The sequence below is a fragment of the Corvus hawaiiensis genome, chromosome 24 (assembly GCF_020740725.1).
Source record: "Corvus hawaiiensis isolate bCorHaw1 chromosome 24, bCorHaw1.pri.cur, whole genome shotgun sequence".
In the NCBI taxonomy this organism is placed as follows: Eukaryota; Metazoa; Chordata; class Aves; order Passeriformes; family Corvidae; genus Corvus; species Corvus hawaiiensis.
In genome coordinates, this window is record NC_063236.1 from 8,243,342 (window position 1) to 8,268,961 (window position 25,620).

The window sequence follows — 25,620 nt, forward strand, 5'->3', positions numbered from 1 at the left end:
GCAGCTGAGGGAACTGCGAAGGGGTCTGGAACGCCAGGAATGGCTGACAGAGCCGGGAAACTGGCTCGGCCTGGAGCAAAGGAGGCTCAGGGGGGAACCTTGTGGCTCTGCACAACTCCCTGACAGGAGGGGGCAGCCGGGGGGGTCGGGCTCTGCTCGCAGGGAACAGGGACAGGAGGAGAGGGAACGGCTTCAAGCTGCGCCAGCGGAGGTTCAGGTTGGCATTTCCCCACGGAAAGGACGGTCAGGCCTTGGAAGGGGCTGCCCAGGGTGGTGCTGGAGTCCCCACCCCTGAAGGTGTCCAAGAACCGCCTGGATGCGGCACTCAGCGCGCTGCCAAGGCGGGGATCGGGCACAGCTGGGAGCGGGCGCGGCGGGCGGCCCCTTCCCCCCTCAGCCCTTCCCGCCCTCCCGCGCCCCCACGTGACCCGGCGGCGGCGCCACGTGACCGGCACACGTGACCCGGCGCCATGGCCGCCAGCCGGTACCGGCGCTTCCTGCGGCTCTGCGAGGAGTGGCCGGTGGAGGAGACGAAGCGGCAGCGGGACCTGGGCGCGTTCCTGCGGCAGCGGGTGGCGCAGGCCTTCCGCGAGGGCGAGAACACGCCGGTGAGGGGCCGGAGGGCGGCTGGCAGGGCGGCACCCCCGCGGCGCCGGCCTGGGAGGGCGCGGGGAGCGGCCCGGGGTGGCTGTGAGGGGGCTCTGAGGGGCCGGGGACGGAGCGCGGGGTTTGGGGCTCACACGCGGCTCTGCCTCGGGGCTGCACGCCGGGAGGAGGTTGTGCTCGGGGCTTCCTGGGGCTTCGTGGATATCCTGAGTTGGGAGAGAACAGGAACCCCAGGGGTGATGCAGTCCTGCTCGTCCCGGCTCCTCCCGGGCAGGGCAGGAGTGTGAGCGCTCGGCAGCCTTTGGAACGCACATCTCCCGGGAAGCCTTTGGAACGCACATCTCCCGGGAAGCCTTTGGAACGCACATCTCCCGGGAAGCCTTTGGAATGCCGGCCACGGGCTTGTGCCTCCGCGGGGCAAACCGCAGGTTGTGCTCGGGTCAGTGTTTTGTACCCGGGACAAATGGTTGGTGCCCAGGACACCCGGGTTGGTGCCCTTGACACTGGGTTTGTACCCGGGACAACAGGTTTGTGTCCTAAACACCTGGTTTGTGCCCAGGATAAATGGTTGGTGCCCAGGACAATGGGTTTATACTCAGCACACCTGGTTTGTACCCAGGACAGCTGTATTCTTTCCCTCAGGACAGCTGGTTTGTACCCAGTTCTTGCACCCTTTACACCACGTACTTTGGAGAAGCCCACCCCCGTGGTTGTGGGAGTGGGGTACAGAGCTCTGGGAATTTGTCAGCCGTGCTGGAATCCAGTTAATTCCTGTGATCTCCTTACCCCGAGGATGGGATGATGGGATGCTGCAGCACTGCCTGACACTGATGGAATGCAGCGGTTGTACAATTGAATTCCGCCTCCAGCTGTAATTCTGTTGGAGTTTAGGCTTTGCTGCTGAAATAAATTAGGGAATCCGATGCCTGACTTGGCTGCAGACCTTCCCAGGCACGGAGGTGCTGCTGCAGAATGCAAATGTGCCCTTTCTTAGCATAAAAACATTGTTCCAGAGATGCGTTTTCGACCTCAAGGGGCCATTACAGGCTCCTAATCCTGTACTGGTGACCAGAATAGTCTGCAGCAGACATTTTGGGAAGGGTTTATTGCTTTTCCATATGCTCAGGATAGCTTAATGAGTTGCACCAGTTGGCTCCAAAATCCCAAAGCTGCCACTGATCCTGGAAATCTGAATTGATGCCTGCAGCACTGGTGGCAATTTGTGTGTAGAGAGGCTGAATGTGCTGGCAGGAGGAGCTTCTGAGAGGAGAACTAGAGCCACAGGGCCTCTTTAGCAATCTGATGGAACGAGATTTGCTGGATTTCCCGGGGTGGGATGCTGGTTTTGCCACCCTTTTAATGGCTGGATCTGCTGGAGCCTTGGCAGGGGGTGTTTGGGATGGGGCTGCAGGACCCAGGTAGGGACCACCTGCAGTGGGATTTGTGCACACCTGGCAGTGGCTCTCCCTGTATCCTCTCTCCTGCAGCCGTGCTGAACGAGGAGAGCTTTTCCTTACTGTTCCTACTTCATCCTGACACCTTTCTGCTGATGTTATTCTTACTCTGGACCTGTTTTAACCATTCGTGGAGCAGCAGCACTGAGTTCTGGTCGAGTTGGGCTCACTGTACAACAAAAAAACCCCAGGAAAAACACTGTAGACTAGAAAAGCAGCTGAGCAGGGGCTGTGCCAGGCAGAGAAAGCTGGCACAGGTTGAGGATGAGCCGGATCTTCCAACTGAAATAGAAATCCAGTTACCTTCCAAGCTGTTCGCTGTCATTTGTGCTGATTTCCCTAATCAATTACAGGCTATTTTGAGCCCCCTGCAGGGGATTTCTAACCTGGCACATCGTCCTGTGTGATTCCCTGCAATGAGGCAGGTGACAGAAGCGGCCTCAGAGCAGGAAGGGTCACAGATTTCACAGCACCAGCCAGCAATGTTCTCTGTCCCTGTGTATTCACTGTCAGATCTTGCTGATGCAGAGTTTAAAATCCATTCTGGAAATCCCAGGTGTTGTTATTCCTGCAGGCCAAGCTGGTGGGAGATGGAGGGGAAAGACCTGGAGCAGGACAGCAGGAATGCAGCATCCAGCAGTGCACTGGGAATTCTGAGCTGCTCCTTCATGGCTGTTGTCCCTCGGAACGAGGAGGGTTTTTTTGCTGTGGAGGTGTCAAACCAGACTTGTGTGACACTTGTGTCCCCTGCAGATCTCTGACCCCGAGGCCTGTGACCAAATGTACGAGAGCTTAGTCAGGATCCACACCAACTTCTACAAAAACAAGGTGAGAGCTGTGCCACTGGCCCTCTCATTGGGGGGGAGCCACCACCTGCTGCAGGATTCCTGGAAGTGGCAGCGTTCCTGGGAATGCCTGAGGGACAGCTGAGGGGTGGATGCAGCAGTGCCTGTGCTCGCCCAGGGCTCTGCTGTGTGAACAGGGCAGACCTGGCTTTTGGTCTGGATGAACAGAATTCCAGCTGAAAAACAGCTCAGACTGTGCCAGCTGGTGACATTTGTACCCTTTTCATGCACTACAAGTGACTTTTTGGTCTCTCTCCCTCCTTTTCCTGCTCTCCTGGGAAGTACCCACGCCTGAAAGACACCACCTTCACTGGGGTGACAGTGGAGGACTGCAGGATAATCCTGGCCACAGGTACTGCTGCTGGGCTTGGGCTGAGAGGGCAGGGCAGGAGGAGAGGGACATTCTGGTCTTTGGGGTGCCCCCTGCATCCCTTCTCAGTCCCTGTGGCTGGAAGGCACCGGTTCTGCCTGCAGTTCTGTGAGGTGTTGGATGAGGAGTAAGCTCAGGAGTGATTCAGTTGAGGAGTAGCTCTGTATTGGGGGGAAGAATCAATTGGATTTTGCACTGGCAGGAGCAGCAGAGGGTTTGCAAAGGCTCTTTGGGGTCAGACAGCAGGATCTGTGTGGAAGGAACACGTTTGCTATGTCATCCCAACACTGGGCTCAGCTTCTCTTTCACCGTCTTCCAATTCCCTTCATATTCCTTCTGTGTCAGACCTTGGTAAGGGGCCGGGTGCAGAAATGCTCTCAGCACATCCTTTATGAAGGGCAGAGCTGGGAGCCAGAGCAGTTTTGTTCTGCTCCAGTTCCTAACTTTGATTGCAGTGCGTGGAAACTTGAGTATCAGTTGTTAGTGATAAGAGACTCCCTGCATTGATTGGAAGGGAAACCAGCCTCGCCTCGGGCCTGGAATGAAAATTCATTAAGATGAAAAGTCAGGAAAGGAAATTAGGATGGAAGGCAGAGCTGTTTTAAGAGGGTTTCATTCCTCTGCTTTCCTCCTTATCTTCCTCTGGCCCCATCTCTGTCTCCCTTCTCCTTTTGCAGACATTCTGAAACAGATGGAAGACATGAAAAAAGGGACGTGGAAACGACTGCGGGAAAAGTTCTCTGCCAGGAAACCCGAGGAGGACTCGAAGTGAGGGCCCAGCTCTCAGCTTCTCCGCTGTACATATCCCTAAAGCTCCGTGTGTTGCCATGATGAATAAAACCACTTATTCCTCTTAGCAACAGCATTTTTGTTCAGCCCTACCCTGTACATTCTTCATATTTAGTGCCTCCTTTTTTTCTGCTGAAAATCTGGGGCAGAGCTTAACACATGCATGCTGGAGCAATGTAGGGAAGGGAACTTTGTGGTGTCAGACCTGGCCCTTTGTATCTCAGAAAATGGAACAAGCAGGAGCTGCCCAGAGGGAGGAGGTGCAGCTTTAAATGTTCTTGTGAAGAGAACAGAGAGGATGTGAAAACCTCTCTGTGCTTGTGTTTGTGTGTCAGCCCAGGGACCGGGGCAGTGGAGGGAGGGAGAACTTTAATCATCACATTTATTTTCCTTCGGAGGAGACGGAGAGGACCGAGGGTGACTTTGCCATGGTGACAGTGGCACTGCACGAGTTTAACTGAGATTTCAATCAGCTGCTGCAGAGCTGCTGCTGCTGCTGGAGGAGCCAGCCCTGTGCAGATTCCCCCCAGCCTGAGGAGAGGGATGGGTGTGGGTTAGTGCAGAGCTGAGGGGTGAAGGCAGGATTAAATGACATGCTGCTAGATGGGGCCATAAACACATTTCAAGTGCTCTGCAACTTCACTGTTACGGCCTTTTTTATTCCTTTTTAGAGCTTTACTGCTTTCATCAGTGTCTGTTCTTGGGCTTGGAGCTGGGGCTGGCTTGGGAAGGATGAGTGTCTGGAGCAGAGCTGTGCCAGGGCTCCACAGCACCAACAGCTGCTCCTTTTTACGGGTTTCAGCAGTGATTTCCTGGCAAGCAGTGAAAGAATTTCAAACTGCGGCAGGCTCTGGTCCAAAGCTCAGGGAACCAAGGCTGGTGCTCGTGGTGGCTCTTCATGGCAGCATTTGGCATGGGATGTGCAACACCTGGAGCTGGGAGCAGCGGGCTGGGGAGCACCTTTGGTGACAGCCCTGGTTTGGGTTCTGCTCCTGGGGTGGTTCTGTGCTTCTGTTCCAACAGCCCCATCACACAGGAAGGGGACTTTCTTTACCACGTTGAAGTTTTTATTATAACATGATTCTGTGTTTAATTTAGTTAAGGCAATTTACACTTCAGTTCTTAAGTAACAACAGTAACAACTAAAAAATAAAAATTAACAACAACAACAAAAAAACCAGATAAAACATGACACCAGAGATGAAACTAAAACACAGGACACCCCTTCACAGTGAACTCCTGTAAAGCTGCAGGCTCCCACTACTGCTGCCCAAAGATCCTTGGTCCACAGAAGGCAAAAGACTTTTAGTTCCTACTAGGACAAGCTCAGCTCCTCATCTGGTGAGTTAATTAAATTAAATCCACCTCCTTGAGTTCAGCTGCTCTTTACTGCACCACGGGATGAAGAGAATTCTGTAACTGGAGAGGGGTCAGCGTGGAGCAGGCACAGCAGATAATGAGGGCTGCTTGGCAAAGATCCACAGGGACAAGTGGCACTCGGAATAAGTTAAATAGTGCGGCCCTACAGCTACTTACCCCACAGCCGAGGGGCTGGAGCGCATGGAGATAAAGATACAAGCCTCCACAGTTGCAAAATAAAGAGTTATTGCAATGAGGAATGAAAGTCCTGTATGATTTATCTTCCTACGAGGGTGTTAGAACAACACCTGGGCCCAGGTGTGGGGAGGGATCCGGCCAGCCCCTGCTCCTGGCATTGCTTACAAGCGCTCTAAGGGAGATGCTGGCTGGGAAGCCCTTTCCGTGTGGTCCATCGTCCCCAGACAGTGACAATCCATGCCTGGAGCCCAGGGAGGAGCAGCCTCCTCAGCTGACACACAGGTGCAGTCCCTCGGTGGCTGGAGCTGTGTCTCAGTGGTTCATGGTGTTCTGGACATCCACAAACCCCATCCTCTGCCTGCGCTTCCGCTGCTCCGTCATCTGCAATTCCAACAGGGACACGGTGAGGCAATTCCAGGCCCTCCCGCTCTTGGATGTGCTTCCCAAGTGTCTGCGCTGCTTTGAGCCTCTGCCATCAAACTCTGAGCTGATGAGGCACTACCCAAAGCCACGTGTCCCAAGTGTCCCCAGTTCCCCCCAAAAAGAGCTGCAGGAGCCCTTTGCTTGTGCTGTCACTGTGCTGCCTTGGGCAGGTCCTGCCTCCCACTCCCTGCCTTCGATTTTGGGAAGGACAGAGGGTTCCTACAGGGAATTCCCCGTTTCCCATACCTGTTCCTTCAGCTCGTTCAGCTGGGAGGTGAGGTGGGACACGAGCTTCATGGTGGTGTTGAGTTTGTCCTGCAGGTTGCGGATCTCGTTCTGCTCCCCTTCCCCTTCATTGCTGACCAGAGACATGGCTCGCATCCGGGGGAACCAGTCCAGGTTCTTGTTCTGGGAAGGTGACCACGGACAAGGGGAGTTGGGGTGAGGGGTAAGAGAGGAGGAGGGAAGAAGGATTTAACCGGCAGCCTCCCTGTGCTTAGGGATTGAAGAAATTCTCTCTGCAAAAATCTGTCATTTTTCCACGAATGGTTCGTTTCTAGGCTGGTTCATGCACTCAAGTGCAGAAGTTTTTCTTTCCTTGCTTTCCTTTCCCTCCCTTGCCTCGAAACCACCTTGAAGCCCCACTCCCAGCTTGGTTCAACCCTTCAACTCATGGGACAAACCCTCAAAGAGACCATGTGGGAAAAACCAGCTCAGGATGAACTCAGGCACTGCACCATTAGTCAGTATTTTCCAAAAGGACTTCCCAGAGCTGTTTTTCCTTGGCCAGCCCCTTGTTCCCAGGGCAGGCAGGTTGGGATAGCCAAGGAGCTGCCCCGAGGGCACCTGTACCTTTATCATCTGTGCCACGTAGCTCTCAGGGCCTGTGTAGTCGGTCTTGTTCTTCACCCGCACCAGCACGATGAAGTACAGGTAGTTCCACATGTTGTGTTCGTATTTGATGTGCTCCTCAAAGGACACGGTCTTGTTGTCAAACTTGTCCCTTTCCAGCCCTGGGAAAAGCAGGGAAGGGTGGAGGAGGACAGGGAGGAGATGGGGAGGGGAGGAGGCGAGTGAGGAGCAAACACAGGGAAGGAAATTCAGCCAAGTGCGTCCCCTCCCAAAGGCGACATTCAAGTGCTTTTAATAATTAGTTGGCATTTAGCACATAAACATCCAAACCAGGGGGAACCAACCCAGCTGGGGGTTCAGGAGACTTCCAGTTAAAGTTACAGAATCAGAGAATCATGGAATGGTTTGGGTTGGAAGGACCTTAAAGCCCATCCAGTTCCACCCCTGCCATGGGCAGGGACACCTCCCATTATCCCAGGTTGCTCCAAGTCCCATCCAACCTGGCCTGGGACACTACCAGGGATCCAGGGGCAGCCACAGCTTCTCTGGGCACCCTGTGCCAGGGCCTGCCCACCCTCGCAGGGAAGAATTCCATCCCAAATCCTGCTGGCCCTGCCTCTGCTCAATAAAGTAAACCCAGAGGATCTTTAAAGGAAAAAGCAGAGACATTTACTGGGGTTTTCTTTTTTTTTTTTTTTTTGATGCCTTCTGCTGACTGAAAGGATTCCAGCCCATTTTCTCTATTGGATTTCCTCAGTGATATGTTGCTTTTTTCCCCCACTGGCCAAGGGAAGGTCTCAGCAGTGAGATGCACAGCGACAAGGACCCCACAATGTGGTTTTAGTTTAACACCCCCTTAGCAGGGTGAGGAGCAACAGCGAGAATTTCCCTCCAGTCGTGTCCTTGTTTAAACCCCTCTCAGTGCAGTGACCTCTCGCTGAACAGATTCCAGCTTTGCAGTGATAAATAAAATCCAGAATCCAGCTGAAATCCTTTTCTTTCCCCCAACCTGGGAGGGCAGGAAGAGCTTTGGGGCGATTCCTGTACTCCCAGTGCTCACCACAGATGAAACAGGTGGTCTTCAGGATCTCTTCCTTCTTCTGTTTCTCACTCCTCAGATCAGCAAAGGTGTCAATAATGACCCCGAAGATGAGGTTGAGGACGATGATGATGACAATGAAGAAGAAGAGGAGGTCGTAGACAACTCGAGCAGGGAACAGGGACTCCTGTAATAGATGAGAGGGAGAACTGGGTGTCTTGCACCCCAGCCCTGTGACACTGAGGCATTAGGGGAGGAGGAGAACGTGAAGGATGGAGCTGGATGTGTCCCAGCTCCCAGGGAGGGGGATGCAGTGAATGCAGCAGGGTTTAGCAGGAGAAAGAGGTCCCAGGTGCTGTCCCCACTCACGTCCTTGGAGGGTTTCCTCAGGATGTCCCCCACGCCGCCGCCGTTGCGCAGGCCGTGGTTGAGGACGGTGACAATGCACATGAGCAGCGTGTCACAGGCACGTTCCCACTGCTCCGGGTCGGCTGCTGTGGAGGAGGAGGAGAGCAGAGCGAGGGCTCAGAGCGCAGACAGGGCCCCAGACCCTGGCAGTGGGATGGCTCCAGCTGCAGTGACAGTGACACAGCAGCAGCTGCCTGGTGTGGATGTCCCAGCCAGCCATATCCCGGCAGCTCCTCCAGCAGCCAAACGCTCCCGGAGCTCCCACCTCCTTTCTGATTAAATAAATCTACCCCAACATTTTTTATGCCAGGATCAGTGTGAAATTGCCAGGCCTCTTGCCCAATACATCCCAGGAAGTGGATTTAATTTCCACCTTGGAAAAGCTGGGATTTTCCTGAGCTGGCTGGCAAATCCACGCTGCCACAGAGAGCTGGCATTTCCACGGAGCTCTCTTACCTTCCAAGGCAGTGGGTGCAGCAGAGCAGCTGATTTTGTCACTGCTGCACGACTCCATGAAGGTCTCCACGTTCCTTTGCATCCCCAAGGGATCATCTGCAAGGAAGAGACCCCAGCCCTGTGAGAGCAGCTGGGGCCTCTCCCCTGCAACCACTCTGCAACCTCTCCCTCTCACCGCTGCCACAGGCTCCCAGGAAGATGCCAACCTTGGGGAAAGGTTGCCTCGTATTCTCCTACTTTTTCTAGGCTTTGAAGCTTTTTCTCAAGGTTGAGACCCCACTGTGCTGACCCTTCATTTGTAGCCCTGTGCCCCCTTCTCTGCCACCACGAACCCCAAACCCTGCTGCGTGCAGCACGAGCACAAAGCTGTCCTCTTTGGGACCCCAAACCAGTGGGGCTTTTAAACCCAGTTAAACCCAGCACACCCTGAGACGTGTGTGGAGGGTCCCACAGTGTCCCATGACTCCGAGCACTGCCCAACCTTTGGCTTTGCTGTCCGGCAGCCGGTCCACCTCGAGGATGAAGTCATCCTTCAGGAACAGGAAGCCCACGATGGAGAAGAGGTAGACGAGGATGAGGGCCAGCAGGGCTGTCAGCAGGATGGAGCGCCCGTTCCGCGTCACGCTTTTGATGACATTAAACAAGGTCTCCTCTCGGTAGATCAAGTCAAACAGCTGAAAGGGCCCAGGAGCAAAGAAATGCTGCGGGGTGCTTCTCTTGATAATGCCTGGCCTATCTATATCCCCTTTTATCCTGAGATCTTGGATCGCTCAGCAGACCTTGACTAACTTTCCTCACAAAGCCTTTAAGTTTCCCAGCTTACTGAAGGGAAGCAGAGAAGAATGGAGTGACTTATGCACAGCAGGAGAGCCAAGAATAGGCCACATGTACCCTGGCTCTGCCCTCACCAGCTCACGTTGCCTCCCAGCTGACCCAGATAAAGCACACAGCAGATTAGAGAGAGAGATACAGCCCAGGACCAGGAGAGAGACAGCAATAGATACTGTCGGGAGGCAGAAAGCTCAGCCCACGCAAAGAATAGAGCCCAGGGAATTGTTCTCTCTGCTATCAATCAGCCCCTGGGAGGTGTCACAGGAACCTTCCAGCTCCCAAGGCAGCATCCAGGCTGCCCGTGCCCCCCAGCCACTGCGTTTATTGTACCAGGATGCTGTAAAAGAGCTCGTGCACGAAGAGCCCCAGGACGCTGGTCACGATGTAGCCGACGTGGTACAGGAATTCCACGTCCATGATCATGGCCTTGTAGCCACGGATGAAGGTGCCTCGGTTGCCCACGAAGCTCACCACGAACACGATCTTGTTGGTCAGCTGGGGACGGCCAGAAACGGGAGGGAGTGGGGTTTGCTGTGCTCTGGGAATGCAGGACAGCTTCCTGCTTCCCCAGCACGTGGAAAACTTACATTAAGAGCTCCCAGGATGTTGAGGGTGAGCCCGATGCCCAGGTAGTAGATGGAGCGCAGGATCAGGGCCACCAGCAGTGGCCTCACCCCGTAGCGCTTGGTGAACAGGGCCATGATGGAGAAGCAGATCAGGATCCAGAAGAGCAGCGAGATCAGCGGGGAATCCAGCACCCCTGGGAAGAGGAGACACACGGACAGTAAAGGCAGGGGCACTGCTGCTGCCAGGCTCTCCAGCCACACCAATGAGCTCGTATCAGAGATGATGCTGCTGCACTGGGAAGATTTGTGTAGGTTCAGGTGGTTTTTACCAATACATTCCCTAACATCTTTTATCCGAGGGCTCAGAGCCACTGTCGGTGATGGAGGCTTTGCCTGACCACAGGAATGTATCCCGTCACTGCTTCCCACACTGCACACACAGGGGAAGGGCAGCCCAGGAGAAGAGAGGTTTCCCTGAGAAGGAAGGGGTGGGAGGGCTGGAAGCTGAAATCCTGACTCAGTCCTTTATCCAGCAGAAAGGACCTGGGGTTTTAGGAGCCTGAAGGAGCCCAAGGATGAGGGCAGTGCCAATTTTCCTGCATGTGAAGATCCCTTCCCCTCCCACCCCGAGGAGCAGCAGGTGCCGGGGCACTCACCCATGGAAGTGGCTTCCACATAGGGGTAGAAGAAAGCGATGATGATGTTGATGAAGACGGCCAGGTTGAAGGAAATGCTTCCCCAGAGCGTCATTCTGCGGGAGAACCAGTACATCAGCGGCATGCCTGGGGGGAGAGGAGGCAACACACAAACCTCAGCCAGCCTCGTGCCAACCGGGTCCTTCCCGACCCCCTGTGTCCCCCTGGACCCCCTGTGTCATCCCACACCCTCTGTGTCCTCCCTGCCCCTCTGTGCCCTGCAGCTGCTGGTCCCAGACCAACCCAGCCTCCCACCTCCTTCAAAACATTCATGAAGTGTTTGGAAAACATTCCTGCTCATCTGCTGCAAGAGGAGTGCACCTTCTAAGTGGCTCTGCTCACATTCCTTGGTTTCCCAGCTCTCTGGCCTGCTCTGACACCCTGGAATCAGGTTGGCTCTGTCCTCCCTCACAGCTGCTGCACTACTCTTTAGCTGCATCCCAGTATCCACAGTGTGACTCCCTACTCAGCTCCTGCGATTTACAGCCAGGATTTCCACCCTGAAAGCCCCTGAGCAGGTCTACAGGGGGCAGAGAAACAGGTTTTATTTCCCATGTGCAGCTACGAGACCCTGGCGTAGGAGAAGGCACCTGAAAGGTGGAATCCCAAGGAATGTGAGTAAAGTGCATCTCAGACTGTGGGATCCTGGGATTTTAACCCTCACTCCCTGCACCCTGCCAGGTGTGTGGTGCTCTGCAGAGCCCGGGCAGCTCAGCGATGCCATTCCCAGGAGTGCAGCCCTTTCCCAGCAGGAATTCTCCCCAGTTTCCCACCGGGGGAGCCCGGGGGAGGCTCTGCCTCGCTCTTACTGCGCAGCTTCTTCTGCCACTCCATCTCGTTGTGCAGGAAGGAGGACTGGTCAAAGAAGTCGCTGACTTTGCTGCCCTGCTCGTCCTGCTCCGTGGTGGTGAAGAGCCGGTACTTGGTCTCCTTGGTGAGGAACTCGCAGATCCCGGGCACAGGGAAGATGATCTGCTCCATACTCCGGTCCAGCCGCACGATCTGCGGGGAGCAGAGCTCTCAGACCCTGCCCTGCTGTGGTTTTTTCCTCCTTCCCATCTCCAGCTGTGCCTTCCCCTCTTCCCTCCCGCTCCACAGGATCCAAATGTTGTCAGCCACTCATTTAGAAGCTCCCAAACTGCCCCGAGCAGGGCAGCCGTGGCTGTGGTAAGTGGAAGTGTGGGAACAGGGGATCCATGCCGAGGATGAGGCTGCTGGACCAGCTGCATCCCTCTGCTGCTGGGAGAGAAGGGAAGGGTCCAGGGGGCTGCTCATCCCTCAGTTCCTGGAGCTAATGCTCCTGCCAGCATGGGGATGGGAAGAGGGGATGGCTCCAGGTGCAAAATAATCGGACATGAGGCGCCTGGAGCCGGGTGGGATTCATGGGCCACGGGCAGGCTGCAAAGCCAACAGCCAAGGGGTCTTGCCTCGATTTGAGACGTGTGTTTCTCGTAATAAGCCAGCGGATCCTCCTCTTCCTCCTGCACCGGCGCCGTGGACTTCAGCATCTGCGACAGCTGCTTGTTGTTGAGGCTGAGCTGCACGGGGAGAGGGAAAGGGAGAGGATGAGGATCCAGCCAGAAGCTGGCTCTGACTGTTTCCACAACGTGCCTCAACATCTCCCACAGCTGATGAGGTTTTCAGGGAAAAGCAAATGAATTAAAGCTTCCATAGGGGGTGCGAGTGCTCCCCGCGGTGACGGACAATCGATTCCCTGCAATAATTACATCCAAGTGCTGCTAATCCACAAATTACAAACCAGTGCTCACAAAACCCCGGGGAAATCATATTCCTGCTGAATCTTGTCGGGATCTGAGGTACCCGGGCAAGGAACAGCAGCAAAGGACTTGGCCCTTCCTTTCTGAAGGGAAGGGGGGAAGTGGGGAAGGGCAGGACCCTCCAGGGCCACCAGCCCGCATCACGCCACAACAGGGCACACACACCTGTGGGCTTGTACCTCTGGCTAAAAGGGCATTTAGGTGTCTTTCCCTCTTTAATCCCCTGGGAAACACCAAAATCCATCAAATCCTGAACAACAAAGCCCAGGTGGGCTCAGCAAGGGCTCCTTGCAGCCTCGGGTCAGGGCAGCTCGGGGGGGGGCTGTGCCTTCACCCCTGAGGTCTCTCCGTACCATGGATGAGATTCCCTCCTCCTCCTCCTCCTGGATTCGCTTCACTGGCTTCAGGAGCTGCTGCAGAGACTTGTTGTGTCGGGAGAGCTGGGAGGGGACAGGGATGGTGACAGTGAGCACAGGCTGGCACGCAGCCACCAGCGGACACAGGAGTGGGACATGAGCACAGGGGGAGCAGGATGGACAGCGAGCTGTGGCTTTTCCCCACAGCCAAAGGCACATTTGGCTCCCCAGGGAGGCCAATCTGGCTGGAGGAAATGTGCACAAATGTGGAGAAAAATGTGCACAAATGTGGAGGAAAATGTGCACAAATGTGGAGGAAAACGTGCAACCTGTGAACACAGCCTAGCACATCCCTGCTCTCACAGCTCCCTACCTGCAGCGCCAGGATATAAATGTTGTGTCCGACTTCCCGGGGAGAAACCTCGGCGTTCTCGCACTCCTCCTCCTGCAGATAAGCCTTCTTGATCACATCCACCTGCAAGGCAGCACAGGCCACTGAGCTCCTCCCCACTCCCTGCTTTCTTCTCCGGCCAGGATTTGAGCAGGAGCAGAAGCAGTGGGGCAGGTGAGGTGGTTCTTGGGTGCAAAGCAGAAACTGCAGCAGGACCCGGGGCACAGGGAGCTCAGCCACGGGCTGGGGGCTCCATGGGACATTCCCAGTTCCCTCACCAGTTCCTGCGGACGGAGGCTGATGAGGATGCGCTCGGCGTTTTCGCTGTCGTGCCGGCTCTCCATGAGGGCCAGGAGGAGCTTGGAGGCATTGTCCTGGTGAGGAGAGGCCCTTGGTGAGGGGAGCTGTGCCAGGCCACTGCCCAGGGCTTTGGGGTGGGCAGAAATGTCCCATGTCCCTGCCAACTCCCCTGTGCCAGAGGCACCTGAGTGTGGTAGAGATGCCCCAGCCCTGCCCCATGGAGCCCATCTGATCCCACAGCCGTGGGTCTGACACAGGCAGGGTCCCCTCTACAGTGACCGCCTCGCCCCACAGCACACCCCGTGACCCTGCCAGTGACACACGCAGTGACACACGCAGTGACGCACAGTGACACAGACACTGACAGTGACACGCAGTGACACAAACAGTGACACACGCAGTGACACACACAGTGATGCACAGTGACACACACGCAGGGACACACGCAGGGACACACGCAGGGACACACACACAGTGACACACAGTGACACACGCAGAGTGACATGCAGGGACATGCAGTGACACACACACAGTGACACACATTGACACATGCAGTGACACACGCAGTGACGTGCAGTGACACAGACATTGACACACAGTGACACACGCAGTGACACACGTGCAGTGACACACGTGCAGTGACACGCGTGCAGTGTTGTGCAGTGACACACGCAGTGACACCCACAGTGACACACGCACAGTGACACACGCACAGTGACACTCAGTGACACGCGCAGTGACACGCGTGCAGTGACACGCGTGCAGTGACACACGCACAGTGACACTCAGTGACACCCACAGTGACACATGTGCAGTGACACACGCAGTGACACACGTGCAGTGACACACGTGCAGTGACACACACTCAGTGACACACGCAGTGACACACGCAGTGACACACGCAGTGACACACGTGCAGTGACACACGCAGTGACACACGCAGTGACACACGCACAGTGACACTCAGTGACACCCACAGTGACACACGTGCAGTGACACACGCAGTGACACACACAGTGACACTCAGTGACACACTCAGTGACACCCACAGTGACACACGTGCAGTGACACACGCAGTGACACACACACAGTGACACTCAGTGACACACACACAGTGACACTCAGTGACACACTCAGTGACACACACAGTGACACACGTGCAGTGACACACGCCGTGACACGCACACGCGTCCCCACCACCCCAGCCCAGGCCTCTGTGCACCTTCAGCTGCAGGACCAGGTCCATCCGGTACTTGCAGAGGGGGCTGATGTCGTTTAGGATCAGGGCTGTGATGATGTCGATCCCGTTGGACTCGTGGGTCACGATGCAGCTCTGGGGGAGTCGGGCAGCGTGTTATCCCACAGATCTCCCAGTCCTCCCAGCTCCACCCTCCAGCACAGCCCTGGTCCAAAACACTGCCCTGCCTGCAGCCCCGACCCTGCCCAATCAGCCCAGGACCCCCAAACCTCCCCTCTCCCTGCAGAGGGCCCCTGAATTATTTCCCCCCCATCTGCATCACCAGCAGCTGGTGACCTGTGCAGGAGCCCTGTGACCTCTGCTGCCCACGTTCTGCTCCTGTTCACACTCTGAACCCAAAACCTGTCCCTGCCTCTGCAGCTTGCCCACACACGTGCCCCCCCAAATCCTCCTCTGATCAGCGATGAGATTTGGGGAATGACCCCCAGGGAGCCCCCGGACCTGGTTCTCGTGGCAGGGCCCCTGGCAGTACTCGGTCAGGGTCTCCAGGGTCTGGGTGATGAGAGCCACGTTGTACTCGTTGATGTAGAGGCCGAGCAGCCCCAGCCCGCCCGTGGTGCTGCCGCACATGATGTCCAAGAACTGCAGCGTCTCACACACCAGGTTGTAGTTGGTTTTGTTGTTCTGGCACCGCAGGAAGTTCTGTGGAGCAGAGCCCAGGAGTGGGGTCCTGATCCCTCTCTCCCCACATCCCTCCAGCTGCAGTTTGAAGGACATTAGGGCTGGGACCACCCCTGTAACCTACAGACCTCAGTCCCACAGCCCCAAATTATCCTCAAGGGATGGTGCATTGCACATGGGGAAGCTGAGGCACAGAGCTGCTGCTGCCACAGCATTCAGGGGCCAAACTGGGGCAGATCCCAGCCTTCCCCCAGCCCAACCCCACAGCTGACCCCCAGATCCCTGGAGCCCCAGCCCCAACCTGCAGGTCACGGTTGTGGTTCTCGCAGAGCAGCTGCAGGAAGCGCAGGATGGGCTCCATGATCAGCACCGTCACCCCCATCTCGTTGTTCTGGCCCTGCTCGCTGGGGTCGTGGCCCTTGTGGAACCCCGCGGCCATCGGGTACCGCGTGGGAGTGCCAGGCATCAGGAAGGTGTCTCCTCGTCCTACAGGGAATTGTCCCCTCAATCAGCTCAGGCTGTCACTGAGCCACTGCTGGCCTGCCTGAGGGGACAAGGGGACACGGCCCCGTACCTTTGGTGCCAGGGTCTGGCTCGTCCTTGTCCTCGCGGGGCTTGTTGCCGATGTCACTCATGTTCACCGACACCGTGGACTTCGTCTCCTGCTGCGCCTTCTTCATCCGGTCGTGCAGAACCTTGAAGAACTTCTCGGACTTCTTGTCACTCGTCATGAGGTTGTAAAAGGATTTCTGGTAAAAGGACACTCGTTCAGGTCCCCACCACAGGGTCCAAAGTGTCCCTGCCTGTCCCTCAGAGCAGCAGCCTCAGCACTCCAGACCTACTCCAGGACAACCTGGGTTTTGCCTGGAGCCCCACTGGGCTTGGCACACACAATTTTTCAGCTTCCCTGTGGCAACGGGTTTGGGATAACCCCTGCAGTCCCCCACAAGAGCTGCAGCCCTGAGCCATTGTAGGAATTCCCGGCAGAGGGCATCAGCAGAACTCCAGAAACAACCTGGAACCACCTGCCCCTCCCGCAGCCTCCAGCCGTGGAGCTGGGAAACTCAAATCATCAGACTTCAGCACTATCAGGAGGTATTTTGGCCAAACCCATTGCCCAGAGCTGAGCACTGGACCCTCACCCTGCCCACATCAACCCCTGGCTGCCCAATCCCCCTCAGCACCTGGATCTCGGTGTTGCCGCCGTCCAGCAGGCGGATGGCCAGCAGGATGCTCTCCTGGAAGATCTTCTCGTTCTTGGTGTTCATGATGAGGTCAGCCACCAACTTGGTGGCCCCTTCACGGTCCAGCCGGCACTGGACAGCAGCAATGGCTGACCAGTCCTGGTCCTGGCCTGTGTGAGAGGACAGAGGGGTGTGATGCTGTGGTAGCACAGAGCCAGCACAGCTGCACCACTGCCGGGGCATCTCAGTGCCATCCCTTCACCTCCCCAAATCCTCTGCTCCTGTGCAAGTGGGAAAGTGGCAACCAGCCACAGACCTGGTCCCATCACGGCTTGGGAGCCGGGAATTTGAGGTGTGTGGGAGCAGGAAAAGAGGGGAAGGGGCAGGAGAGGGGCACTCACCTCCCCCAGCAGCGTCCCCCATCTCCCCCTTGGAGCTGGACCTCTTGTTCTGCAGGTAATTGTTCATGAGCATTTTCCGCAGCAGGTTGCCCTGCCAAGGCAAACAAACGTCACCGGCATCCCCATGCCAAGGCCGGGGCCAGGGCAGAACTGGCCAAGCACCCCTGGGTGCCCAGGGAGGGCTCTGCCAGCCTGGGAGCGTGGACACGGCTCACGGTGCTCACCCTCTCTCCGTACTTGTTCCTCTTCACCAGCATCTGCTGCAGCGTCCTCAGCACCTTGATGCAGAGCTTCTCCTCCGTCTCCATGAGGTCCTTGGTGTGCTGCACCAGCCTGGCACGGCAAAGCCATTGTCACCCAGCTGGGAGGGACCCGGGGATCCCTGAGGGAACCACCCCCAGCGCCCCTCAGGGCTGCGGGCACGCAGGAGGTGATGCCATGATGATTTTTTGCCTTTTCTTTTTATATACCTTTATGTATTCTCAGTATTCTTAACATACATGCTTATAATTCTTTAAACCTGATATCTTAACGTAGTGCTAGTATTCGACCAGGCCAAAAACCCAAACATCCTAAAAACTTCACAGTTAAAAACCAGAAAACCTTATGCTATCTTAAGAAACCAAGGTTGTCTCTGGAACAGAACAGATTCTATAAACTAAAATTAAGCCCATCTGGAGAAAAAATACTTTAAAATAGATGTCACACCATTCATTTAAACCTCTCACTGAAGAATCTTTGTCAAAGATGCTAATTTGCAAAGTCTATAAAATCATGTACACGATCTACCGTGTGAGCACATTTCGACATATTCCCCCTTGACAAATTGTTACACCATAAAAATCCTTATTAAAAACCGAGGTAAAAACCCTTTTATCCCTTAACTGTATCTAACTCTTAATTCTAACACCAAGGAAAAGGCATCACAGGGATGCACAGCCCACTCAGGATGAGGATCCCAAACCCTTCCCAGCACCCCCAGGGCAATCCCAAACCCCCCTCACTTGGACAGGAACCCCCCGCTCTCGCAGCGCTGGAACGCCTCCGTCCCCTCCATGAAGAGCAGCTCCGGCCGGTGCAGGACGTCCACCAGCACGGACAGCTCGGCCTCCACCAGCGGCTTCAAGCGATCCTCCAGGGCGTTGATGATGTCCTGCAAGCCACAGCACCCCCCTTCAGAGCCAGGGGACACACGGCAGAGGGACCCTGCAACCCTGAGCCCCGCCACGCCCTGCCCCACACCTGCAGCTTCTCGATGATGTTCTTGTAGTCCCACTGGTTGGGGGTGGCGGACACGCGGGGGAAGGTGCGCGTGGCCGCCTTGTAGCTCGAGGTGTTCCTCTGCACCGTGCTGGTGGAGCTGCTGTTGAGCAGGGAGCTCACGTGGGCGTCCAGGTCCATGGGCAGCGCGATGGAGCGGCTCTTGGCTGCGGGACACGGGCATGGGGTTGGGACAGCCACGACCCAGCTGAGTCTCACCGCCCTGCCTGGGCACCCCTTCGCCAGCGTTCACCTCATTTGCAGCAGAGATTTGGGGTAAATACACGCCTAAACTCCTGCAGGCCAGTGAGGGCGGAGTGTTCCCACATATCCCAACACCCACAGCCCCATACGGGGTGGAAACAGGCTCCAGTTTTTCGGTTGGGAAAGCCCAGCGTGGGGAGGTTGTAAGCACCCTGCCTGGAATTCCAAAGGGAAATCCCCACCCAGAGCCCAACCAGCAGCAATCCTTTCCACGGTGACTCAGAGCTAGCAGCTCTCAGCCTGAGTCAGGCAGCTGCACGCCGAGGGCAAAGTCCTGGCCAGGGAAAACCACTGTCAGTGTTGGCTTTGTGTCCAGGCAGGGACACACCAGGGAGCTCCCAGCCAAGCCCAGGCTCTGGTTATCCCCACATTATCTTGGGCATGCTGAGACGAAGCTCAAAACAAAGCAAATCCCGGAGCCAAACGTGCCCATCCATCCCCAGCTGGCAGCCCCTCACCGCGGCGTCCTGCCACCCCCACAGGAGGGACAGCGTGTCCTGCTCGCCGCTGGGCAGAGACAGCCCAGGGTGGCTGTGCCCCCTGTCCCCTGGGCACAGCGATGGCTCCTTACCGACCATGGCCAGTGTGCGGATGCAGGACTCCACCGAGCTCTTGTGCTGCTGCTGCAGCCACGGACACTCCAGCAGCCTCATGGTGGACTGGAGAAGCTGCACCACGATGGTCTGGTGGGTCTGGAGGAGACAGAAATGTCAACACACATGTTCAGACCATATTTTGGGGGGCTGGCTTAGCCACCGTCCTCCCTCTGCCACCCTGCCCACCCCCGGTCACCTGCAGCGAGGTGCTGTTCTCCGAGAAGGGCGAGCTGAAGAACGCGTTGATGGTGTCCAGCACCACCGTCAGCACGTACTTCTCCAGGGTGGCATCCGGCAGGCGCTTCTCCCGCTTCTTGCACATCTGTGAGGACAGGGAGGATGCTGATGGCACCGGGGCGAGCTCATGTCTGCCCAGAGGCTGCTGGGACCGTGTCCAGCTGAAGGACATGGCCGGTGGCACAGCTCCTTGGTCACGCCAGAGAGCCCTGAGTGCTCCCCAGCCCCACAAGTGACAGCCACAAGGGTCCCCACAGTGCCCAAGCCCCACAGGGTCTTGGTGACACCACCCTGTCCCCATCCAAGCCACCGCTGCCGTGTCACTGCCACCCAACCCTCCCCACGCACCTGGGCCATGTCCAGGGTGAAGTTCTCGAAGAGGGTCCAGATGTGGTTGCTGGTGTAGATCTCCTTCATCTCCACCTCCGTGTCCACATAGCAGTGGTTGACAAAGTTCACGTAGGCCATCTTCACCTGCCGGGGAAGGGGAAAGGGGCAGGGACACCGTCACGGGACAATCAGTGCAGAGCCCCGGTGTCCTCCTGGCTGCCACCCCGTACCTCCGTGATGCAGTCCTCGTGTGTCACCACCCGCACCACGTCCTCCAGGGGCAGCAGGGACGTGCACTTGATCTCAGTGTAGACGTTCTTGCCCTCGGCGCAGGCAGCCAGCAGGTCCACCAGGGAGATGTGGTACATCAGGGGGCTGTTCTCCTCCACCCCGTCCCTGGCTGCCGTCATCATCTCCAGCAGCGTGGCCAGCGAAGCCTTGTCGTTGTAGAAAACCACCACGTCGTCCCCGGCATTGGTGAGCTGCAGGGAAGGGTCAGTGCTCAGTGGTCACCACTCTGAAAAAGGAGGGTCAGAAACCTCCGAGGCCAAGGGTGTCCCCTCTGCAGTGGGGGATGAGCAGCAGTGGCCAGGAAGGGGAACAGGGATTTGTGTTTACGGGGAAAACCAGGCATTTTCAGCGCAATCAGAAATTGTGGGACTCCCAGACTGGCTCTTGGACCTTGCACTGAGCACCTGGAGCTGGCTGATGGCCACTCAAGATAGCCACCAGCACTGGGGCTGGCTGGTTCCTGGGAGCACCCAGCACGGCTGGAAGGCTCTTCTCAAGGAAGAAGCCAAAGGTGCAGGTTCCAAGAGCCATGCCCTGCTTCCCCCCACCTCCTGCCCCACAGGAGAGTTCCTCACCTCAGTCATGATCATGTCCTGGCACTTCTTGACGTACTTGCCCTCGGCCTTGATGATGGTGTGCAGGAAGTCGAGGTACTGGACGTGGCGGCCGTGGGTGGCCACGCAGTGGATGAAATGCTGCGGCACCGTCTCGTTGATCTCGGAGCACAGCTGGTAGTTGTTGAGGAAGATGTGCTGCATCGTCTCTGCCTCCAGCAGCTGGGGACAAGGGGCAGAGTGAGGTCAAGGGGTTGCAGGAACTGTCCCCAACTCCTGCCCTGCCTGGTGTCTCCTCCTGGCTTTCCCATCCCATGCTCTCAGCCCCGGGAGCGGTGCCGAATTCCCTCCCTGTGCTGCAGCCTCCAGCCAGCCCTCGGTGCCCTCTCCTTACCCCCGGGGTCAGGAACAGGTTGAGGTGTTTGTGCAGCAGGGCCTGGTTCTCCTGGTTGCCAGCACAAAACTTCTGCAGGAACTGGTGGGTGAACTTGAGGATCTCCATCATCTTGGCATCGCCCTGAGGAAGGGACAGAGGAGAAACACGCGGAGCTGGGAGGGATGAGAGTGGCAGGAGGCCACTCAGGGGGGTCCCCACGTGCCCCCTTTGCCCTGGGTGCTCAGGACCAGTCAGGTGCTGCCCACCCACCCACCTACCTTCTCATAGGGGATCTGCAGCAGGTCCAGCATCACTTTGTGGGCATCCATGTTCTTCAGCAGGCGCTGCTGCTTCTTGCGCACCTGCTCCCCCACCCCGCACATCTTGTTGAGCCGCTCCAGGATCTGGGGACGGAGGGACCACGGTGGGCAGGGGCTGAGCCTGGAGCCACTCGGGATGGCCACCAGCACTGGGGCTGGTTTGCATTCCAGATGTTCCCTCCATAATTCCAGGTGTTCCCTGCTTTGCTCACAAATCTTGGCACCCCCTCAGGAATCCTCCCCACAGAGCCCTCATAGCTGTCACCCACCCAGTTCCCCCCAGCCCACCCAGTGCAGGGATGTGGCAGCTTTTCCCTGTGCTGAGCTGGCAGGAGCAAGCCAGGCTTGGACTTGTTTCTACTGAAGCATAGGAGAACTTGGAAATCCCCGACAGGATTTCATCCCTTCCCTTCCTGCCGGTGCACCCAGGATGTGCCTCTAGGAACAGCCCCAAGGATGGGGTTTGGTCTCACTCACCCCCTTCACTATCTGGTAGTTCTCACTGCTCTTCTCTCCTGGAACAATGACCTCCTCGTCGGCACCGTGCTGGAAGGGGACACAACAGCACCGGGGTCACACTGTGCCCCTCCAGTTACACCCCACAGGGCCCTCCTGGAGCCTCCTGTCCAGGGACAGGCGTGCACAGCCCTCTGAGGTGTGTTGGATTAAGGTGAGCTGCTCTGCTGCCTCCCACTGCTTTCCCACCCTGGATCCCAGGGCCTTGCTCAGGGCTCTCACCTCCTTCTTCTCCTTCTTGTTCCCCTCTCCTGTGCTGTCCCCTTTGGTGCTGCCCTTCTTGTCCACCCAGAGCTCTGATTTCTCCACCATCGTGCGGAGTTTGTCCAGCTCCGACTTGATCACCTTGTAGTTCTCCACGTCCTGGGCTGAGATCAGGAGCTGGACCTGCAGCGACATTCCCAGGGGCTTCCAGCTCGGGGCACAAATCCCAGATCTCCCTCCCAAGGAAAGGGCCAGGATCCACCCCACGTCCCCCCACCCACACCAGGTGTGGGGTGCCCCAGGTGCCCTCAGTGTCACCTGTTTGAAGGTGTGCAGGACCTCCTGCCTCTGGCTGAAGTGCTTGAAGAGGAGCTGCAGGGAGCCGGAGATGAGCGGGGGGTAGTCGTGCATGGTCAGGTGGATCAGCACCCGCAGGAACATCCTCCCTCCCTCGTCATCCACCTCCAACATGCTGCTCGACTTCCTGCAGCGGGGTGGAAGCGCTGGGTGTTAACACAAAGCTCAGGGGCTGATGGGGATGGCTGTGGTGGCCTTTAGAGCTTCCTCCTCCTCATCACCTGCAGCTCCCAGCCTGGGAGGGATGGACAGGAGGGGAAGGGCCCTATGGCCAGGGGAACTCTGGGGGGCAGGGACTCACCCCACACCGAACATGGCCTCGGCGTGCTCCCCGATCCGGTCCAGGTTCATGGCTGCGGCTGCAGGGAGAGGGGAGGGAGTGAAAAGGGTGAACACCACCCTGTGCCTTGGCAGGAACCCACAGGAACCAACCCAGCTCCCTGATCCTGTTCCCAGCATCCTCATCCCACCAAAACACAAACTCCGTCCCTCCCTGCACCCTGTGCCAGCAGCAGCTGCTGGAGATGCCACCTCTGCTGGAGATGTCGCCTCTGTCCCCTGTGTCCTCCCAGCCTGTGGGGTTTGCTGAGCTGGGGGTGAACCAGGAGCAAAATGGGAGAGTTACTTGTGGAGTCGAAGGCGGGAGCTGTCCCGTCGGCCGCGCTGTCCTGCATGGGGTAAACCTCCACAAACTCCTTCTTGAAGACGGAGAGCAGGTAGGAGATCCTGTAGTCCAGCCGCACGTTCAGGATGAACTGGAAGCAGCAGGGAAGGAGAAACCAGAAGTGACTGAGTGCCCTCTTCGTGCCAGCTGTCCCCCGTCAGAAGATCACATTACACACCCCCATCCCACCTCTCCTTCGGCTCCAACCTGCAAGATCTCCAGGATCTTCAGCTTGGTCTCCATCACCACAATGTTCTCGTTCTCAATGCTCCTCCCTCTGTCCACTTGCTCTGGGGCAGAGCCGGCGCTGAGGCTGGGGGGGCTGAAGATGGACTGTTTCCTGCTCAGCACCATGGTGGACATCATCTGCCCCACGCCCTGGATCGACCTCCGCACGTTCTTCCCTGTGGAGGCAGCCACAGTTAGCGTGGGTGGAGAGGGAGGTGGCAGAGGAGCAAGGAAGGATCTGCTTGGACTGGAAAATGCCGTAGATTTAATCAGAGAATGAGCAGAAGGCACCAAACATTTCTTTTGGCATGGCCAAGGGCTCACCACCTCGTGTTCTGGTGCACACCCAGCCACGTCAGCAAACCAGTGTCTGGTTTCCTTGCCACCAAAACTGGAAAGCAGTGGGCAGACCACGGGAAACACTGGGGAGACCACGGGAAACACTGGGGAGACCATGGGAACACCGGGCAGACCGTGGGAAACACTTGCCTGGCCATGGCCAGGGACTCACCTGTCACCTCGTCATTGTAGACTGCCTGCATCATCAGCTGGGGGTTCTGGACGCAGTCGATGATGCCCAGCAGGGTCCGTGTCAGGCGCAGCAACTCACTGAAGCTGTAGAAGCCAAAGTAGATGAGGTTGTGGGCAAGGCTGACGACCTGAGGAAGGACAAAGCAGCTCCAGACCTCGCCCTGCTTGGGGCTGAGCAGGAGAATCCAGAGTGGAGACAGGGACATTGCAGGGGCAGCCAGGCTGTGTCACACCCTGCAAGGTGCCGGTGGCACCGGCAGCGCCCGCACCTCGAAGGTGAGCTTGTTCTTCTCCTCGTTGGCGAAGGGCACGGCCTCGCTCACCACGTTGTTGAGATAGTCCTCCACGAACTCCATGGTGCTGGCAAACTTGTTCTTCTTGTCGTCACGCGAGACGTTGAGGTTGGAGTCGTAGCTGTGGGGGGCACATGTCGGGGTGAGCTGGGGACAGCGAGTGTCCTCACACCCAGCTGGCAGGAGCGCTGCCCAGGCAGCTCCTGAGCCACCGTGACCAGCAGCGATGCTGTGACAGATGGAACCCACTTCCTTCTGACGCCTCAGACCTTCCCAGGTCACTCCACAAACGCTCCCCTGCCACGGTATGTGCCATCCCCTGTCCTGCCCTGTCCCTCAAAGCCACCCCCAGCCCCAGTGTGTCTCACTCTTTGATGGTGATGGCCGTGGGGATCTCCGTCCAGAGCCGTGCAAACTTCACGGGCATCACCAGCTCCTGGGGGTCCCTGTCCACGTGCACGTGCAGCATGAGGTGGCAGAAGGAGGCGCGCAGGTCGAAGGGCAGCATCTCATCTGCCATGCACAGGAAGATCAGGTCCACCCCCAGCTGCTGGGAGATCTCCTTGATGGCCAGGTACTGGCGGTCCAGGCACATGCGGGCAAAGAGCTTCAGCTGGTACCTGCCCAGGGGTGAGGGGGAGAGGGAGTGAGGCCGTGCAACCCTCACGGCCTCACCTGCAGAGGAGGTGCCACAGGAGTGTCACCTGTAGTAGCTGAGGACGTTCTCGTCGTGGGCATTGCCAGCCCGGGCCTCCTGTGCCAGCTGCCGGATGCTTTTCTCGTGGTGGTCGTTGTTCTTGTCCGTCCAGGTGAGCCAGACCTCCTCCTCCGAGTACTCGATGCTCAGGTACTCATGGGTCTGGGACATCTCCTTCACCGGCCTCAGCCTGGGACAGGAAAGGGCAAATCTGGAGATGCTCCCATGGATGGAGGGGCTGCACCTCAAGGGGTGACAGGGCTGCAGTGGGACCAGGCCCACCCTGTAGTGGGTTTGTTGTAGGGTGGGGAGAAGGTGTTTTTAAGGGTTTTATTTTACTTCTCATTATCCTGCTCTGATTTAGGTAGGAATAAACTTAATTCATATCTCTAATTAGAGCCTGTTTCGGCCGTGATGGCATTTGATGAGGGACCTCTCTTGGGCCTTATCCCAACCCATGAACCCTTCATTAAATTTTCTCTCCTCTGCCCAGCTGTGGAGGTGAGTGAGTGAGAGGCTTTGGTAGCTGCCTGACATCCAACCCATGACAAACCCCAATGTGAGAAACCTCTCCCTTGGCCACTCACTCGGTTTTGATGAGGATGTCGCTGTTCTTCGAGTCCAGGACGCACTTGCAGATCAGCTCCTGGGTGACGGGGATGGCGATGTGGTTGGACACGCAGAGATCCGAGAGATAATCCAGAAACCTGCCGGGGAGAGGC

At 57.1% G+C, this 25,620-nt stretch overlaps 2 protein-coding genes across 2 annotated transcripts in view; one reads left to right on the forward strand and one right to left on the reverse strand.

Annotated features, from left to right (window-relative positions):
- Nucleotides 1-430: 430 nt before the first annotated feature.
- LOC125338076 (ubiquinol-cytochrome-c reductase complex assembly factor 2) lies at nucleotides 431-4,131 on the forward strand. Its single transcript, XM_048328428.1, has 4 exons — nucleotides 431-608; nucleotides 2,814-2,888; nucleotides 3,188-3,257; nucleotides 3,953-4,131. The coding sequence occupies exons 1-4, from the start codon at nucleotides 471-473 to the stop codon at nucleotides 4,045-4,047; spliced, it is 378 nt and encodes a 125-aa protein (XP_048184385.1). The 5' UTR covers nucleotides 431-470; the 3' UTR covers nucleotides 4,048-4,131.
- Nucleotides 4,132-5,108: 977 nt separating this feature from the next.
- Nucleotides 5,109-25,620, reverse strand: part of ITPR3 (inositol 1,4,5-trisphosphate receptor type 3) — a 38,476-nt gene continuing 17,964 nt past the window's right edge. Inside the window, exons 17-58 of the mRNA XM_048328367.1 lie at nucleotides 25,486-25,605; nucleotides 24,906-25,088; nucleotides 24,570-24,821; nucleotides 24,178-24,322; nucleotides 23,889-24,036; nucleotides 23,357-23,553; nucleotides 23,111-23,240; nucleotides 22,787-22,844; nucleotides 22,447-22,612; nucleotides 22,147-22,311; nucleotides 21,886-21,954; nucleotides 21,367-21,492; nucleotides 21,107-21,229; nucleotides 20,734-20,934; nucleotides 20,098-20,349; nucleotides 19,886-20,011; nucleotides 19,497-19,622; nucleotides 19,276-19,396; nucleotides 18,423-18,607; nucleotides 18,185-18,333; nucleotides 17,405-17,513; nucleotides 17,181-17,271; nucleotides 16,780-16,949; nucleotides 16,170-16,344; nucleotides 15,897-16,081; nucleotides 15,416-15,616; nucleotides 14,939-15,049; nucleotides 13,695-13,790; nucleotides 13,399-13,500; nucleotides 13,023-13,109; nucleotides 12,319-12,429; nucleotides 11,701-11,893; nucleotides 10,853-10,978; nucleotides 10,218-10,390; nucleotides 9,961-10,125; nucleotides 9,281-9,473; nucleotides 8,800-8,895; nucleotides 8,305-8,429; nucleotides 7,957-8,122; nucleotides 6,897-7,057; nucleotides 6,291-6,452; nucleotides 5,109-6,002 (exon numbers count right to left, since the gene is read on the reverse strand). Of these exons, the coding sequence (XP_048184324.1) occupies nucleotides 5,934-6,002; nucleotides 6,291-6,452; nucleotides 6,897-7,057; nucleotides 7,957-8,122; nucleotides 8,305-8,429; nucleotides 8,800-8,895; nucleotides 9,281-9,473; nucleotides 9,961-10,125; nucleotides 10,218-10,390; nucleotides 10,853-10,978; nucleotides 11,701-11,893; nucleotides 12,319-12,429; nucleotides 13,023-13,109; nucleotides 13,399-13,500; nucleotides 13,695-13,790; nucleotides 14,939-15,049; nucleotides 15,416-15,616; nucleotides 15,897-16,081; nucleotides 16,170-16,344; nucleotides 16,780-16,949; nucleotides 17,181-17,271; nucleotides 17,405-17,513; nucleotides 18,185-18,333; nucleotides 18,423-18,607; nucleotides 19,276-19,396; nucleotides 19,497-19,622; nucleotides 19,886-20,011; nucleotides 20,098-20,349; nucleotides 20,734-20,934; nucleotides 21,107-21,229; nucleotides 21,367-21,492; nucleotides 21,886-21,954; nucleotides 22,147-22,311; nucleotides 22,447-22,612; nucleotides 22,787-22,844; nucleotides 23,111-23,240; nucleotides 23,357-23,553; nucleotides 23,889-24,036; nucleotides 24,178-24,322; nucleotides 24,570-24,821; nucleotides 24,906-25,088; nucleotides 25,486-25,605 (6,109 nt within the window). The 3' untranslated portion in view covers nucleotides 5,109-5,933. The remainder of the gene's footprint in view (nucleotides 6,003-6,290; nucleotides 6,453-6,896; nucleotides 7,058-7,956; nucleotides 8,123-8,304; nucleotides 8,430-8,799; nucleotides 8,896-9,280; nucleotides 9,474-9,960; nucleotides 10,126-10,217; nucleotides 10,391-10,852; nucleotides 10,979-11,700; nucleotides 11,894-12,318; nucleotides 12,430-13,022; nucleotides 13,110-13,398; nucleotides 13,501-13,694; nucleotides 13,791-14,938; nucleotides 15,050-15,415; nucleotides 15,617-15,896; nucleotides 16,082-16,169; nucleotides 16,345-16,779; nucleotides 16,950-17,180; nucleotides 17,272-17,404; nucleotides 17,514-18,184; nucleotides 18,334-18,422; nucleotides 18,608-19,275; nucleotides 19,397-19,496; nucleotides 19,623-19,885; nucleotides 20,012-20,097; nucleotides 20,350-20,733; nucleotides 20,935-21,106; nucleotides 21,230-21,366; nucleotides 21,493-21,885; nucleotides 21,955-22,146; nucleotides 22,312-22,446; nucleotides 22,613-22,786; nucleotides 22,845-23,110; nucleotides 23,241-23,356; nucleotides 23,554-23,888; nucleotides 24,037-24,177; nucleotides 24,323-24,569; nucleotides 24,822-24,905; nucleotides 25,089-25,485; nucleotides 25,606-25,620) is intronic.

Bases quoted from the DNA above. Each gene is read 5' to 3' on its own strand.
- LOC125338076 (XM_048328428.1), top strand. From the start codon at position 471: ATGGCCGCCAGCCGGTACCGGCGCTTCCTGCGGCTCTGCGAGGAGTGG. The intron at 609-2,813 runs GTGAGGGGCCGG...TGTCCCCTGCAG, and splicing joins GCGAGGGCGAGAACACGCCG to ATCTCTGACCCCGAGGCCTG. The intron at 2,889-3,187 runs GTGAGAGCTGTG...TCTCCTGGGAAG, and splicing joins CCAACTTCTACAAAAACAAG to TACCCACGCCTGAAAGACAC.